Here is an 18,693-nt window from a genome sequence, read left to right as displayed (position 1 = left end):
ATTTACTCTTATTACTATTTCCCTCCTTCACTAAAATGTAGGCTCAATGGAGAGCCAGGTCTTTATCTTCCTTACTCACTTGTATCATGTATCTAGAACAAAACCTGATGCATGGTAGAAATGCAAGTATTTGTTGAATACATACATTATTCTTAAACCCTTTAAAAAAAAAAAACAAAACTGTAGTAATCAAAACAGGAAGGTACTGGCACAAAAAGAGATACATAGATCAACAGAACAGAACAGAGAGTCCAGAAATAAACCCACACTTACAAGCCTAATTATAGGCTTAATTTCCTCCCAACTTTCAACAAAAGAGGAAAGAATATCCAAGAAAAAAGACAGCCTCTTCAACAAATGGTGTTGGGAAACCTGGACAGCAACATACAAAGAATGAAACTGGACCACCTTCTTACACCATAGAATAAACTAAAAATGGATTAAAGACATCAAAGTGAAACCTGAAACCATAAAAACCCTAGAAGAGAACACATGCAGTAATGCCTCTAACATCGGCCATAGCAACACATATCTCGATAGGTCTCCTGAAGTAAGAGAAACAAAAGTAAAAACAAACTTCTGGGACGACATCAAAATTAAAAGATTTTGCATATAGTCAACAAAAACAAAAAGCAACCTACAGAATGGGAGAAGATACTTGCAAATGACATATCCAATAAAGGGTTAGTATCCAAAATATATAAAGAACTATACAACTCAACACCAAAAAACAAAAACAAAAACAAAACAAATAATCCAATTAAAAATGGGAAGAAGGCATGAACAGACATCTCTCCAACGAAGACACCCAGATGGCCAACAAACACATGAAAAGATGCTCATCACTCATCATCAGGGAAATGCAAATCAAAATTACAATGAGATACCACCTCACACCTGTCAGAATGGCTATAATCAACAACACAAGAAACAATCATTGATGAGGATGTGGAGAAAAAGGAACATTCATGCACTGTTGGTGGGAATGCAAACTGGTACAGCCACTGCAGAAAACAGTATGGATGTTAAAAGTTAAAAAGTTAAAAACAGAACTGCCCTATGATCCAGTAATCACACTATTGGGTATTTACCCAAAAAATACACAAACACTAATTCAAAAGGATGCATGCACTTCTGTGTTTACTGCAAAGTTATTTACAATAACAAAATTATGGAAGCAGCCCAATTGTCCACTGATAGATGAATAAAGATGTGAATTGTTATATAAAAAAAAAATAAAATAAAAAATAAAAGTATTGACAGCATTAGATTTGTTTGGGTTTTTTTTTTTTTTAAGACTTTATTTATTTATTCATGAGACACAGAGAGACAGGTAGAGACACAGTCAGAGGGAGAAGCAGGCTCCCTGCAGGGAGCCCGATGCAGGACTTGATCCCAGGACCCTGGGATCATGACCTGAGCCAAAGGCAGATGCTCAAACACAAAGCCACCCAGGGACTCCAGCATTAGATTTGTAATTCAAAATAAAATAAAATAGTATAATCTGAAGTGAAATATTCTTTAGGCCACTCAGTCATGTGTGTGGAATTTTGTCTCATAATTTTAATTTATGAATTGCAGTTTTTAAATTTTTATTATTTAAAAGAATTCTAAAATTATACTTTAAAAAACTTGCTTATTTCCTTATTTGGACTTTGTTTCTTCACTATTCCTAAAAAATACTAGACCAAAGGTTTTTTCCTTCTGCTTTGATAAATGTTTCAAATATATATAGCTTACATTTACATAAATTCTAGGAGTCAATGATAAATTTGTTTTTAAAATATTTCATTATCATAAATTTGTCTCTACATGATCAAAAAAGCACTCCATCCATTCACAATGGAAAAAGTAGCTGTAAATCTACATTTTAGTTGGAAAGATTGTATTCAGTTAGCCTTCAGATCTGTGAATCCATCACAAAGGTAATTGTTTAATTCTTTTAATTCAAATCATGCTGTGAATTCACGGCAGGTATACCAAATGACTGAATGTGAACAGGTCAGCTACATTTCTAAGAAACTCATCATAAAATATATCTGGTACTCACGGTATTAGTTCACACCTGATTTTGTTGGACTTGAACTACAAAAACAATTTCAGAGCAAAAATATAATTGCAATTTGATGTCCAAACAGAATAACTCATTCTAACAGCTCAAACCACAAACTAATAAGTATAATTGTCCATTTCTAAATAGCAGATGGGCAGAAGTGGCTTTGATTCAAATGATTAGAAAGGCAAAAGCTTGAGGACTGATGGCTTTAACAGAAATCTCTCTCCAAGGGTTTGTCAATACATCTAAACAGACACCATCCATTTTGTGGTCCAAGTAATTGGAAATGCATTTACATTGTGTTTTTGCACTCACAGTTGTTACAGAAAAGTTACAGCAATATCCTTTATAAAGGGATACAGGAGATAAAAATTGAATGTAGACAGGAAAAAAAAATAACCAATAAAGTTATTGAATCAAAACAGGTTTGAAATTTGAACCACAAAAACCCATCTTTTCTTCTCATTTTATATACAAAACACGGGTTGGGTTTTTTCTGTTTTTTTCTTTTAAGATTTTTTTTATTTATTCATGAGAAACACACAGAGAGAGATAGAGACATAGGCAGAGGGAGAAGCTGGCTCCTCACAGGGAGCCCGATGTGGGACCCGATCCTGGATTCCAGGATCACCACCTGGGCGGAAGGCAGGCATCCAACTGCTGAGCCACCTACGTGTCCCAAAACACAATTATTTTTAAACTACAAAAACAAATTGCATCTTTTCTGAATTTAAAAGTTTCATTTATTTCCCTCTTTCCTTTGAAAAATCACATCATTAACAGCTAATAAATGTAGATGGAACAACAGAATTAGAAATTCGCCATTCTGGAAAAAAAAAAAAAAAAGTTCACCATTCTAGAACCCACTATGAAATATCTGATTCAAAAAAAAAAAAAAAATGTGATTCAGGTAAGACCATCATGGATCTTAAATCCCCAAAATATCACCCCACAGATTATTTCCTAATCACAAAGTAGGGTCTTTTCTTTATAATGGAGATGTTTATTGTAATCACCTTAACCAAGTACTCAAACTCAACATTAATGGTGATAATATGTGTCTTCCGATGGAATACAATTTAAGTCACAGGATTACCTATAAAGTACTCTTGCCATAAACATCTAGCCTGAATCATGCTTCTAGACCAAAATTCAAGTTTGCAGAAAATATAAGAATAAATTAAATGTTACCATAAAGACACACCTAGGCAAATCCCTGGCCTGTTCTCTTTAGAGTGTCAATGTCATGAAAAAAAGAGGGGACTATTTTCCAGATCAAGGGAAACTGAAAAGATGTAACTACTAAATTCAGTTAGTGAACCCTGATTAGATCCTGGTTCAAAAAACTATAAAAAATATGAGAAATAATTATAAAGATTTCAATATGCTGAAATATTGAAGGGTAAAGTATCATGTGGTCTACAAGTGATTTTCAAATGACTCAGCAAAATAATAACAATATAAATATAAATATATATATACATACATATGTAAATACAAACATACATAGATAGACCCAGATATGCCAGAATGTTATCTGTTGATTGTAGGTGGTTAGTTCATGGTCAATAAACTCAAAATCCTAGTCTTTCAACTTTTCTATAAGCTTCAAAAAATTCAAAATAAAAAGTAACAAACTTTTGCATTTAATGTTCAACTTGTACAGTACCTGGTTCTTGAATGACATCTACTTTTCCCACACTGATATGAAGTACTTCACCATTCTTTGCAAACGTCTCCCATTCTGAATCGGTCTGCTGGCAGGATGGACACCAAGGAGCATAACTGTAAAAGAAAAATAGCCAATCAATATAAACATCTGAAAAAAATCTATAAAACAAAGTAGGGAAATAGTGCATTTAAATTTAAAAAAAATAGATTCTTAACTAAAGGGAAGAAGTAAGCTTTTCCAAAGTTCCTTGATATAGAAAAACAGAACCATATTTCCCCCTAGAATTTAATGTATGAATATCAATTCTCTGGGGAAAAATAGCCAAAATTTAAGAAGATTTTCACAAATTACTGTAATATATAAAATACTTTATTTCAGTGTTATTCTTACAATGGACCCAAATTTTACTACCTTCCAGATAGCTTTTGATTTATAAGGATGAAACTGCTTGAGTATCCCACAAAGGGTGACAGTCTTCATAAGGGGGTCTTAAACTAGCCACGCCAGTTTCAGATTCATCAAAGTGAGATCTGAGGGGTAGATACCAGAAGATGTATTGCTAGTGGGTCCCCCAAAATATGAATCATTTCCATGTGGCAGTTCTGAACCATGTGGAGAAAGTAGAAGCTATAAGCCAAGCCTACTCCACACTTTCTTAAATAAAAGGGGAGTTAGAAAAAGTACTTGGGCCTTCAACTAGAACTCTGCTGTTTTATTCTTTCATTCAATAAACATGATCTAAGCACCATGCTGAAAACTGAGGCTACACCTATGAATAAGACAGACATGGTGCCTTCCCACTCCTTGTGGATTCTATCATCCACAGATGAAAAGAGGTAAACATGGGAGTAAGGACAATCCAAGTGGTAAATGCCATGACTGAAAATATGGAACAGATGCTATGGGACTTTCAGAAACTCAAGGATCTCAGAAGGGCCCAAAGAGAAAGGAGCATCTGCACTAAGATCTAAAGAATAATAGCCAGAGAGGGGTCAAGGAATGTTCTAACCCAAGCAGAGAGAACAAGAAGTGTGAAGACAAAGTATTGACAGGACAGGATGAAAACATCATCCACAGCTTTAAAAATATTGTATAAGGAGTTGGGACTTATTCAAAGCTCCATGACTGATACCCTAAAAAAAGTAAGAATCATGATCAGATTTACATTTTTGGAAAAGTCATCTGGCAGCTCTGTGGATAATGGATCAGGGAAGGATAAAATAAAAGCAAACTGGAAGGCTGTGCTGTCCTCCTGTTTTGCTAATGGCCTCACTTTGCCTCCCTTGATGCTAGAAAACATCATAAATGGGCCATAAAACTCTAATGTGCTCCAGGATTTCACATGCAGATGTTAAAATAGGAATCCAGAGAAAACTGCTGTTTAGAAAGTATAGTGAACAACATCTCTTGGAGTCTTAAGCCCCTATACCCATGCATATGATCTTATTTGGAATAAAGATCATTATACACATAATCGAATTAAGGACCTTGGGGTGAGATATCCTGGATTTAGGGTAGGTTCTCATAAAAGAAAGAAGAAAGTGTGACACAGAGACACAGGAGGAAGGCCATGTGAAGATGCAGTCAGAGATGGTTGGTATATAGCTACAGGCCAAGGAATGCCAAGGCCTGCTGGCAGCCACAAGAAGCTAGGAGAAGCATGGAACAGGCTCTCTCCCAGAGCCTCTAGAGGGAGCCAACCTTGCCAACATTTTGACTTTGCAATTTTGATCTCCAGAGTTGTGAGAGAATAAATTTCCACTGTTTTAAGCTACTAAGTTAGTGACAATTTGCAGTAGTCCAAGGAATCTATTACAGAGATCATTTGAAATTAGAAGGAATTGAGATTGAATATGCTTTATGGAAACTTAAAAGTGTTGGTAGAGCTATGCTTAATATAAAGTATTGTGAACAAACAGTAACATGCACTAGAAATCCATTTTAAAATAGAACACTAAAGGAAAATTAACATTTACAGGACAACATCACAAACATACATTAGTACAAATGGAGAGACATTCTGTTTTGCTTAATAATACCCAGAAGAAAAAAAGCAGTAAATAAAATTAATTAATCAATCTCATAAAATAGAACAGGATATTCCAGGAAAAAAAAATCACCAGACACTTTGAATAATATTTTGGGATACCATCAACTAGACATATTTTTAAAATCTGCTTAAATCTGTTTAAATTATACTTAAAAAAATTTCCAACTCAATTCAAAATGCTTAGGGAAAAAATGCAAATATATTTTTTAAAGACTTGATATCACTGAATTATTTATGTACAATGGGTGAATTTTATAGTATGTAAATCATGCCACCAAGGGGTAGAGGGCAAGAGACAAAGATGAATCAAGATTGGAAATATGCTGATACAACTACAGAATCTGGATGATGGATTGATGTGGGTTCATCATACTGCTCCTATATTTGTTTATGTTTGAAATTTTCTCAATAGATAGCTTTTGTTTGTTGTTTTATTGAGGTATTACTGATATATTACATTAGTTTCAGCTACAACACAATGATCAAATACATCTTTCTTAAGGAGATTAAATGGAAAGATACAGCAAGTTCTGGATGGGCAGGCTCAGCTTTGTGAAAATGTTGATTCCCTCCAATTTATTTTTCATTTCTTTCCATTCCTGAGTTATTTTTACAAAATGTGGCATCTATTATTTCTATATTAAGAGAAGAAAGGCATGGGGGGAGGGAAGTAGGAAAGAATGTCTGCCAAAAGAATAAAACAAACACACACAGGAAAAAATGCCTTAGGAAATAAAGAGGAAAAATGTTAAATGATCAAATTCTATAACAAGATTCAGGCTCAAAGGTGCTGTCAGGTCATCATTTATGAACCCTTTTATCTCGACCTGAGCAGGAGCATGTGTATAGGTACCATGCAACACTCAACGCAATGATGCATACAAACCAACTTTTCTGAAAAACAACAATAACAAACAGAAAAGGGACAATATCTTGATATTTCACATTATGAAAGTGTATGCGGGGTTAAAAAGTCAACATAATGGGGAGGTTGCATTTACTTCAACACAAATATTTAGATTGGGTACAGCCCAGGAGAGAGAGGGCTGCCCAAAGCAAGGCATGCATTTCACCAGCCAGATGCCAGAAGCAGTCAGACTTCAGCACAATTGTTCATCCTCTCTAAGGATTCGTTCATCCATCTCTAGAAGGGGCTAGGAGAGTCAATTCCAAGAATATTCTAAAAAGTCATTAATCTTCTCATTACAGCTCACACTCTAATACCAGAAATCCCAGATATATGGAATAAAGAACATAGGCCAAGAACAATCTGCTGACATCTTTGAACATGGTAGATTTTAAAAACATATATCTTATGCCAGGTGACTTTGACACTGAGGCTGGATCTGAGCCCTCCTCAGAACCCACCATGGCCAGAGATGAGTCGGAGAGCCTAGCCCTGGCCTGGAAGTCACCCGTCCCCAAGGCCAGGAAGCCAGGGAGGAAGCCACCAACCCCTGGCCTGGAGAAAGCAGAGGCAGCCCCGGAGGAAGGGGCCTGCAGTGCCTCACCCGCCCCTGCCGCCAGCACCTGCCCCCAGGGCCCCATACTAAGGGCCCACTTCTGCAGCCTGCGAGAAACCGCCTGGCTCAATGGCCTGGCACTGCCCACTTGGGGCCACAAGGCCACAGGGCCGGATCGGCCCATGCCCCAGCCACAGGTGCTGGGTGACCAGAGCCATCCCCTGTAGTGCTGGTTGCTCTCTGGACAGATGCCATGTGGGGTCACCCTCTGTACCCCCTACCTGCTATAGGCCCAGCTTCCCAGGGCCAGATGCGGACATGCCCTGGGAGCTTCTCCTCTCACTGCCACCCTCACACCCCATGGGGCTGAGAGCCCCCAAACTTTTAACTTGAGGGCCTTTATTATTAGGACAACTTCCTGTTTCTTCCTGAGAGAAAGCATGTGGGCTTTGGAGCTCAACAGACTTGGGCTGAATCCTGGCTCCAGTGTTCCTTGCTGTATGACCAGGCAAGTCACTTCCTCCTGTGAGCCCTCAGTTCTCCATTTGTAAGATAGGACAATGCAGCCTACCTCACAGGGTTGTTGTGGGGGTGATGCCTGGCACACACCCATTCAGGTTTGCTCTCTGCTCCCTCCCCAGGACAGGGGCCTAGATCTCAGCCAGGGCCTGGGATAGGACGCTAAGGCAAGCAGAACCTTCTAGAAAGTCTTCGTGTGTCATAGGTTATTTAGGGTGGTACAGTGTACAGTGTGGATGACTTCTACTTTACCTAGAGTCCTTTCCCAGGAAAGCCTGGGACTGTCCCCCAGCATCTGGGATTGGGCCCTGACCCCCAGCCTGGAGCTCCTTGGGGAAGCCTGCCCCTTCTCTCCATTGCTACAGGGGGTGCCAGGATACAGCCTAGGGCTGGCATCCTCATTCTGGGTCTGCTGCTCTTACCTCTGGGGGGCCCCAGGCCGCTCCTGAATCGACATCTATGACTTCCCTGAGCTGCCTCCTCCACCCGGTGCATTTTCCCAAGAAAGTCGTACGTTTGCTGGAAGCCAAGAGGCTGCAGGGACTCAGGGACGAGATAAGACAGGCTGAATGACAGCCCAATCCTGGGAGGTCTCCGAAGATCCAAACTGGTGGCCTCGGTCCTCCCCAAGCCAGAGCCCCATCGGTCATGCCTGCTGTGAGTTACCTCCTTGCAGAGTGCTAAATTGAGCCAAAGGCTGGCAACCTTGGCCTTTGGCCTGGCTAAGGTTTGTAAGAAGGCTGTGGGTCCTGGAGGCAGGCCATTAAACATTAAAGCATTTGGGTTGTTTGGGGGGAAAAAAAAAGAAAAAAAGAAACATGTATCTCTGCATTAACAGGGCAAAGCATATACCTAGTTACCTAGTACAGTAAGTGCTCAATAAATAAATAAACAAATTTTAAAGAAAATTATAGTCTTTGAGAAAAGACACTTTCTACCTATTTTAAAAATATCTGTATGGCAGATGATACTGGGACAAGCAGTTGGTAAGCTTTAGGAAAAAAAGAGAGCGTTTTATTATTTAGTACTTCAACAGTCGTCAGTGTATTAGGTGAAAGTTCTGCCAGAGGATTCAATAAGATCAACTTACAAATTAACCGTGTGACTGTGGGCAGCTTAGTAATCACTCCATGCCCCAGCTTCCTCAATTGCAAAATGGAATAGTAACAGCAGCTACTTTAGAAGGTTACTGCCCCCAATAACTTATAGATGAGAAGATTGCTCCTTATAACTTTAGATGACTTATAAAAGCAGGCACACACTAAGAACAATCATTAATATCAATTACATTTGTAAAATACTGCTTGGTTTCCAAGACATTTTTATGATACATTAGCTCGTCTGAACCCTACAACCTCACTGTCAGACAAGGCAGGTTTAAAGGACCTTGCTTAAGGTCATCTAAGACAACACAGAGCAAGAACCCAGATGGAGGTATTTATGTGATAAAGTCTCCAAGGAAAATAGAGCCCGAGAGAGAGAGAGAGAGAGAACCAGACAGAAGGAAAAAATTACCAAAAATAAGGAAGAAATTTTGCAGTACAATTTAATGAGTTCTAGGTCTTTTATGCTTTGTTTCCCTAGGCCTGTTGCCTTTGCATTTAATGCATGGACATATTTATTACATCAGTAATTATTATTATTTTTTAAAGATTTTATTTATTTATTCATGAGAGACACAGAGAGGCAGAGATACAGGCAGAGGGAGAAGCAGGCTCCTTGCAGGGAGCCCCCCCGGGACTGGATCCTGGGACTCCAGGATCACACCCTGGGCCGAAGGCAGGAGTTAAATCGCTGAGCCACCCAGGGATCCCCTACATCAGTAATTATTAAATCTTGCAAATTTCATCTTTTATTTTTAAAAATCCCAGTCCCTAATCTCTAGACAGGCTATTACGTAAATTGGGATTTTGGTGACAGTGATCCCCAGACATAAAAATGCTATCGAGGTAATATTAGATATTCCTTTTTTTTTTTTTTTTAATGTAGCTGCTACCCACTGGAGACTGGGACTATGAGTGCTATTATTCTGAGATTTAATCAGAGCTGTTTGTGTTGGAGTACACCAACATCATTCACTAACTTAGTGTGTTCTTTTGATGGTAGGAATAAGTCAGCTCTGAGTCTCTGGTGTGGTAAATGGTCCACTGCTGTTTCAGCTTTTTAAATTATTAGTATTCTTTCACAACTAAAGGACTGTGATTTAGATAGTAATTTAGAACCTACTAAAGGAAAATACTTGTAGGGGCCCAATGAATACAAACAAGGAAACTCAAGACTTTCATGTACTCATGCACTCTGTCTCTCTCTCTGTGTATGTATGGATATATATATATATATATATATAATGCAATTTATATGCACATATACATGAAAAAAATCAGCAGCAAGGACCGGACTATGGCCTTCATTTATATTATTTAAGACTAGTTCATAATGTCAGCCTTCTAAGAACTATTAAAGAGTTGATCTGTCATAACTTCGTTCTTTAAATTAATCCTTCTTTCTTGTAAGAGCCTCTAAGAGGAATTAGAACCTTTATAATCATGTAAACTATACAACAGTATCTTTCCTGTTTAAACTTTTCCCAGGTGGCAGCAGTATAGAAAGTCAGTAAGCTTCATAAAGACGTGCAAAATACATTCCAGATAGCTAAAATACTGTTAAATTATACCAACTTGGATATCAATCTAGTGTTTTTTGGCCACTCCTGGGAAACACATTTCAAAAGCATGTTTTCTTGTCATCCATGTCCATATTTATGCATTTATCACACTTACGTTTCTGCTATATGCAAGGTGGTTGAAAGCCCTTGTTACTTTGGTTGCATGAGCCAACTGAACTTGGTGTGAGATTTCATTAAATGTACAAAATGTTTCAGAGAAAGGAGTTACTTAAAAACACTTCCTAGAAATAAAATTTTACTGAAAGTACATTTTTATTCCCCAATAATGGGCAATTTATCTTCTCTGTCTTGGCTCAAATTTCACATATTCTCTCCGAGAGAGAGTGCACACTCCCACACATTCTCTTTTCTTATCCTTGCAGAAAGGAGACGGACAATGACTGATACAGCAGATTTTCACTTAGAACTTACTTTGACCAAAATGCTCAGAAGAATATGTGACAATGAAGATGAAAGAGATACACTAGGTTCATCTTTCTAGGACTTAAAACATGAAACTAAATCAAAATGTCAACAGATAATGACCCACCTACATCAAATGTTATTCTTCTCTCTGGAAAACACAGAAAAACTCTTAATGACCCAAAAGTTGGAAGGCTTTTATTTAATTCTATTTCTTTAGAAGATCATTTCTAGGCCATTTATCAAATTTCATACATACATTTATCATAAAATGTAGAGGAAAAATAAAAATTGATAACTCTATGAAACCATACCTGCAAAAAAAAAAAAAAAAGAAAGAAAGAAAGAAAGAAAGAAAGAAAGAAAGAAAGAAAGAAAGAAAAAGAAAAAAGAAACCATATCTGCTAGAGAAAATGGAATTCACTACCTGCTTTAGAATGAACACTCCAGGAAAACCTGGGTGGCTCAGTCGGTTAAGCACCTGCCTTTGGCCAAGTCATGATCCCAGGACGCTAGGATGGAGCCCCATGTCCTCTGCAGGGAGCCTGCTTCTCCCTCTGCCTCTGCCTGCCACGCTCCCTGCTTGTACTCTATCAAATGAATAAATAAAATCTTTAAAAAAAAAAAGAAAGAAAATGAACACTCCATGAAGCCAGTAATTGGTACATCACTTATAACTAGCTAGAACAGAGCCTGTCAGGTCCTAGGCCACAATAAGTATTTATTATATTAATAAACAAGTGGGAGATGATAGTGACTCTTCTTAGTACCTAGGATAATATATATAGATAGATGTTTCCTTCAGTGATGTCCTTGAGGAAAGTCTTGAGCAAAGGAACAATTAGTCTATTATTCATTCATTCACTTAGTCAAAGTATTTATTGAACACCTAGAACTTCACAGTTATCAAGGCTCTGGAGATAAACAGGAAGAAGAAAACTTTTGTCTTCTACTGAAAAGCTAATTGTCTAGAGAAGGAATTAGACAAAAACCTAGTGTTGAAGCATATAAATTAATAATTACAAGCTGTGATAAGGGCCATGCTAGATACAAACAAGGCAAAGTGAGAATATTCCTGGGTGGATGGTGTGCACAGAAGGCAGAGCACCTGTTTAAGTGTGAAAAGTATCAGGAATGAGCATTTAGCAATAATGCTTTTCATCTGGATTTCTACAGATGATAAAACCATGGGTGGGCCTCTGAATCCCACAGGGAAAAGGCTTCCTTTCAAGTGGCTCATGGTGCTGACAAGCTGACAGCCTAAGCATGAATCAGTCAGCCTCTGTGTCTTCCTCCAGCAAACCCTCCCACCCACCCCACTTCCCAACCATTCTCCTGGGCTTGCATCAGGAACTGCAAAGCTTGGGCCTGCATTCTAGCTCTGGCCCTGCCAACCACTTGCTAAGGATCTGGCCTTGACTAAAGCTTTAACCTTTTCGAGTTTTCATCTCCTCTAGTAAAGGAGAATGTGAATGAGGATTCTGTACCAGATCGCTGGGCTGATCAAATAAGAGCACATTCAGGACATGCGATGTAAGCAACTTAACGGTTTACTGTGACTGAAATGATGAGGATAGTGGAGGGGATGTGGATAACCCTTCGTGACAAACAAAATCTGAAATCAAATACTTCTAGGTTCACTTATGAGCTATTAATTTGCATGTTTTTAAATACCCATAACAGTACCCAGTGCAGTGGTTTCCAATCGGAGACATTTGGAAATATGCATAGGGGATGGAGATTGCTGAATTGTTTTGGTGTCACATGAATACTAGAATGTAATGGGTAGGGGCAGCAGTGCTAAAGGTTCAGCAACGGACAGGCCATCTCCACGTATCAAAGGACTGTCCAACTCAAGATACCAATAGTGCCTTGATGAGAATCACTGTGGAATGCTTGACAGAATGTTTATATTCAGTAAACATTTGCTACATTAAATGAATATTATATCTGCTATATATTTCTTTCACAGCACAGTAGACAGTCCCTTAAAAGCAAAGAATGTAGCTCCATTCATTTTCATCTTCTCAGACCTCTAACTCTAAACCTGAAATATAACAAGTATTTAATGACTATGTCTTAAACATTCAATCAGTACATCAAGATAATCTATTAAACTGTAAAAAATTATAACTATTTGTCAGCAACAAGCTAAGGCAATGACGCGAAGACATTCTCTTCAGGAATAAGAAGGATTTGGGGGAAAAAATCACTAAATTTCCTAGGGAAATAAATGATTCCCTCCATCACTATGACTAATTTCAATTTTGAAACATGATTATCCCAAGAACAAAGTTAGAAAAGGTAGTGTTTTATAAAGATCTATATGCATTACAGAAGTAAATTAATCCAGAGACATACTTTGTCTCTGAATATCAATTTTAAAGTAGGCAGGTCAAAATTAAGCTGAGTGGAAAGCTACTTATTTCTCTGGGAGGAAAAACCACCAGAAAAGTATATGGAATGTGTACTGTCCTTTGTCAAAGGAACAAAAGTACTATTTTCAAAGGAACCAAAAAAGTTTAAAATAGCAAAAGGTTACAAAGTAACTGAATGGATAGTACAAAACAATGGAAATAGAGAAAAGAAAATATCAGAAGATATTTTAAAGATTATATAATCTTTCCGACCCCTGAGAAAGAGCAAACTTTTCATCGGAAGTTAAGAAAAGCACAGCAAGCCAATGATAGAGATATGGCAGAAATAGGAATAAAGTTATAAAACAACATATAAAAGCAAACAAGAAGAGAGAAACTGAATATACAATAAGCACTGAAGAAAGTGTAAAAGCAATGGGATAAATTTTCAGATTTTAAAAAAAATTCAGAAAGTGAATTACTAAAAATACATTTTAACTCATATTTCTCCTTAACAGAAAAGTGTTTTTTTTTAAGTGAAAATTCAGGGGCGCCTGGGTGGCTCAGTTGGTTGAAGGACCAACTCTTGGTTTTGGCACAGGTCATGATCTCAGTGTCCCAAGATGGAGCTCAGAATTGGACTCCACACTCAGTGAGGAGTCTGCTGGACTAGTCTCTCTCTCTACCCCTTCCCCCTACACACATGCATGCTCTCTCTTTATCTATCTCTAAAATAAATAAATAAATCTTTATTAAAAATCTGAAAATTCAAATGCAAGTTTCCAAAAAAAAAAAAAAAGGGACTCTTTTAAAGACAAAGAAAATATAACAAATTGAGCTTTACACCAGGAGCAGAAAACACTGCTAGGTCCTTAAAAAAAAAAAAAGCTAATTATTGGCTATTTAAGTGAATTCTTGGAAATTACAGGCCTATAGTGGTTGAGAATATAATGAATTTTGTATCTTTTAGGTGCTAGATTTTGTCAAAGGGAGAGAGGGAGTATCACAAACAGATAAGAACCACAATATTTCTTCAGGACTTAGGTTCTGGTATATAGACAAAAGCTGGATGAAATGGTTTAAATCCTCTTCCCTTTACAGCCTCCCTTCACACTGAACTATTCTGAAGTGCACTTGATGAAAAGGGAACTTCTACTAAAATGGTCTCAAGGGCAGCTTACTTCCGGGTTACAAGTCTCATCCTGTATCGCAGCCCAGACATATTCCATACAGTGGATGCATGGCCAGTTCAGAGCAATCAGTTACTATGCCTGGGCTTGTATATTTATGAAGAGTATAATTTGAACAGTCAACATGGCCAAACACAGGAATTATTGGCTGTTGGTGTTTACAAGCTTAATGAGGCTTATGTTCACCTTTAGTTTGCTTAGTTCTTTTACTTAAAAAAACAAAAACAAAAACAAAAACATAGGTATTCCAAAAAGGAGAATACAGGAGTTGAGGCCTTTCTGTTTTGACCATCAGTGTACATACACAAAGTCAGATTTCAGAACACTGACATCTAGAAAGCTCCACTGTGTAAGCACCTACTTTAAAAAAGAACTTTCAGGACGCCTGGATGGCTCAGCAGTTGAGCATCTGCCTTCGGCTCAGGGTGTGATCTTGGGTCCCGGGGATCAAGTCCCACATCAGGCTCCCTGTGGGGAGCCTGCTTCTCCCTCCATGTCTCTGTCTCTCATGAATGAATAAACAAAAATCTCGAAAATAAAAAAGAACTTTCTGTAGTACTAGCTGACCAAATGCAGCCTAAAATTCTTATGATTATTACAAACATGGCAGTCTTGAATAAAGCTCCACTTACTTTTAAAAGTTTCTCTCTTAAATGGAAAAAGACCTTGCCCTCTTCATCCAAAGTAGTGAAGCAATTTAATAAGTCTTACATGTCTACAGATTTCTTTAATCATTTCACTGGTTCATTATGATTACCAAAGGCATTTTATTATCTTGAAGTCTAAAATATTCCCTTCTCTGTGACCCAAAGGTAAATGCATGTTTGAATGGGTAATGTGTATCGTATTATATTCTCTGAACAATGTAATCTGCTAAGGGACTTCTAACTTTTGGCCCTGATGTCACAGTGAGATTTTTCACTCCACGGGCATCTGTTTGCAATCTTAAAAAAAAAAAAAAGAATCAAAATTTGGTCTTGGACAAATAAAAGAAAGATGCAATTCTGTGTGTCTGTGTCCTCAAGGTAAGATTAATTACCAAGTAGTAGTGACCAAGCACATACATTACCTAAAACTACAGTCTAAGGAGATAGGAGATAAGGTCTGGGTAATCATTTCTCCAGAGGTGCTTCATTTCCCCTCCCCCTGAAAGCCCACCATGACGGTCTCTGAAGTCTGTTCAGACACCTGCCTATTGTCTACCTTAAGCCTTTTTTTCCCAAATGATCACTTTCTTCCTAGAAGTTCATTTTAAGCTACCTGCCTGTTCCTAACTCCGTATTTTCCCCATCTCCTTCAAAGGTGCACAATTTACCTTCTGTTGTTCAAAAGGGGCAATTTAGGAATGTCCTTTTATTACATCAGCACTAGTAAGATACCTACTCAGAAATCTCTACCTCTAAAAGCGGTAACGAGTATCAACATTTATTTGAAATCTTTCTCTAAAACTTCAAACACACTCCATCGTCCTGTTTTATTTCTCACGATGACATCCCAGGGTCTTCGAAACGAAAACCGGACTGCTTGGCACAAACGGGCCTGCCCTTCCGAGCTGGAATCATTCATTCCTTCAATGAATCCCTTGCCCCCCGCCCCCCCGTGCTACATATTCGTACTATACGACAGTGCCATTGAATGACAGCCCCTCCTCTCCGTCCAGGCCCGTATCAAAAGCACGCGATTTTTTTTTCCAGCAGGTTTTCTCCATCCCCCCCCGCCCCTCGGTAAGCCGTCCCCCGCATCCCTAGAACTCTGCCCCCGCCGCACCAAAGCGGGGGACTAACAAGGCGGGGGGGGGGGGGGCGATGCTAGACTCCCGCAGCTGTCACCGCGGAGGGCCCGGCGCGCATGCGCAGCGCGAGCAGCCCGGCCCCGGCGCCGCGGGTCGAGCCCAGGGGCCGCGCCGGCTTCCCCGCGGCCCGCGCTGCTCCGGGAGGGCGGCGCCCCGAGGCCCGTGCGGCGTGCAGGGCGTGCAGGGCGTGCAGGGCGTGCAGGGCGTGCAGGGCGGGCGGCGCGCACACTCACAATTTCAGCATCCACTCGCCCTCCATCACCAGCGTCCAGTTGGAGGCGGTCATGGGCAGCACCCAGCTGCGCTCCTCCGGCAGCGCGGCCTGCTCGGGGCCGGCCTCCGCCGCGACTCGGGCGGCCAGGAGCGCCGTCAGCAGCGGCCCCCAGGGCCCGCCCGCCATGCCGGGACGCGGCGGAGGCTCCACGGCGAGGGGCGTGGGCGTGGGGAAAGGGAGCGGCGGGCCCGGGCCTGTGCAGGTGCTCGAGGCGGTACCGGGCCGCCCCGCCTCCGCCTCCGCCAGGCCGCGCCGACCGTCCCAGCTGCGGAGGCGGGCAGCTGGCGCCGCCTCTTATCCGCCCGGGCCGCCGAGGCCACGCCCCCTCCGCCTCGCCCGGTCGTTGCCCCGGTGTCTGTTGCCGGGGCGACGGCCGCCCTCGCTTTCTGACGCCCTCCCCCGCCGCCGCCCCGGCCCCGCCCCCGCCCCCGCCCCCGCCCCCGCGCCCCGCCGCCGCCCCGGCCCCGGCCCCGCCCCCGCCCCCGCCCCCGCAATCAGACGACCCAGGGCTGCCGCCGCTGCGGTGGGCGCTGCGCGTGCCCGGGCCCCAGGACCCGGGTCGGCGCGCGGGGATTCTAACCAGAAACACGGCCGCTAATCCCCAAATCCATCCCCCCGTTCAATGGTAGCGAAAATGACAATACCGCAGAGTAAACCCATTGATACGAGGAGACGGGAGGACTCGCGGCCATCCCTCGCTGAAGGAAGAGGAACATTTAAATCTCGTGTGTGTGTGTGTGTGTGTGTGTGTGGAAGTATCACTGCCCCGTTGGAGAGAATAGTGAAACTACACTCTGCAATTGTATTTTTTAACGATTTTAATTTTTATGAAGACACTTCCAAAACGTTGAGGACTAACATAAAACGAGTCTGCGAATAAAAGGATATTGCCAGTTGCATTCAATGGATCTCGCACTTCTCTTGGCTACAGTTCGTCAGATTTAAAATGAAAGCAAAAAAATAAAAAAAAGCAAAAAAAATAAAATAAAAATTAAATGAAAGCAGCCTAAATGACTTCCGAATCTCCCCTGCAGATACACATTAGATACAGCGGTACCTGGGGATCACCACACCCTGATGTGTGTGGCTGCAAGACAATGAGAAGGTGACTGAGCTTTTTTCACAGTGTACTTTATAAGAATGTACTAGCTGTGCAAAGCATAAAACTGGGTAATATGGTCAATACATGATGAAAGAGTGTGATTTCTGTCCTGGGCTTAAAACAAAGACAGCTATAAAACTACCAGTATTGCAGGGCACATGAAATCAGTCTCTAATCCTATAGGAGAGAAAGATTAATTTTGCCTCCAGAGAAGATCTTGAGTTAGGTGTTAATTAGTAGTAAGTAGCTCAATTCTATATGGAGCCAGCCTTTAGAAAAATATAAGGCATTTACAAATTATTGTAAATTTGGAAAATGTCCTTGTAATAAATGTTAGTAAGAATCACTGTTGTTGGGCAGCCCAGGTGGCTCAGCGGTTTAGTGCCTTCTGCAGCCCAGGGCCTGATCCTGGAGCCCTGGGATCAAGTCCCACGTTGGGCTCCCTGCATGGAGCCTGCTTCTCCCTCTACGTGTGTCTCTGTCTCTCATGAATAAATAAATAAAAATCTTAAAAAAAAAAAAGAACCACTGTTACTTTATGCAAATAAATCCTATAAACTCAATAGAAAACATTTTGTTTATAAAAAGAAATGTCATACACAGGAATTCTATCATTCTTTTCAGTGCAACTTTTGTATATGATATGTGATTGGCAGAAAAAAATATTTAAAGATTCTGCTATTAAGAAATAATTATTAATTTTGTTGGATGTGATTATGGTCTTATAGCTATAATTTTAAAAAGTCTTTATTGGTTACAGATAATAAAATTTACATGTCAAATAATTTGGTGTCTGAAATTCACTTGAAAATAATGCAGAAAGGGATGGCTCAGTGGCTCAGTGGTTGAGCATCTGCCTTTTGCTCAGGGCATGATCCCAGGATCTGGGAATCAAGTCCCACATCAGGCTCCCTGCATGGAGCCTGCTTCTCCCTCTGCCTATGTCTCTGCCTCTCCCTGTCTCTCTCTCTCTCTCTCTCTCTCTCTCTCTCTGTCCCTCATGAATAAATAAATAAAATATTTTTTTAAAAAAAGAAAGAAAAGAATCCAGAAATAAAATTGTGGGGGTGCAAAGAGGATGGATAAACATAAATGACACAACCCCCCTCAGTGCTGAAGCTAAATTCATT

The 18,693-nt window shown here is 40.2% G+C and overlaps 1 protein-coding gene across 1 annotated transcript in view; it reads right to left on the bottom strand.

Moving 5' to 3' along the window:
• The window catches only part of TMX4 (thioredoxin related transmembrane protein 4), a 52,183-nt gene extending 35,426 nt beyond the window's left edge, over positions 1-16,757 (bottom strand). The window contains exons 1-2 of the mRNA XM_025469339.3: positions 16,421-16,757; positions 3,726-3,841 (exon numbers count right to left, since the gene is read on the bottom strand). Coding sequence (XP_025325124.1) covers positions 3,726-3,841; positions 16,421-16,587 — 283 coding nt within the window. The 5' untranslated portion in view covers positions 16,588-16,757. The remainder of the gene's footprint in view (positions 1-3,725; positions 3,842-16,420) is intronic.
• Between the last annotated feature and the right edge of the window lie 1,936 nt (positions 16,758-18,693).

This window comes from Canis lupus, chromosome 24 (genome assembly GCF_003254725.2).
Source record: "Canis lupus dingo isolate Sandy chromosome 24, ASM325472v2, whole genome shotgun sequence".
NCBI lineage: Eukaryota > Metazoa > Chordata > Mammalia > Carnivora > Canidae > Canis > Canis lupus.
The sequence above is the reverse complement of the archived record's forward strand: the minus strand, read 5'-3'. Positions and strand labels throughout refer to the sequence as shown.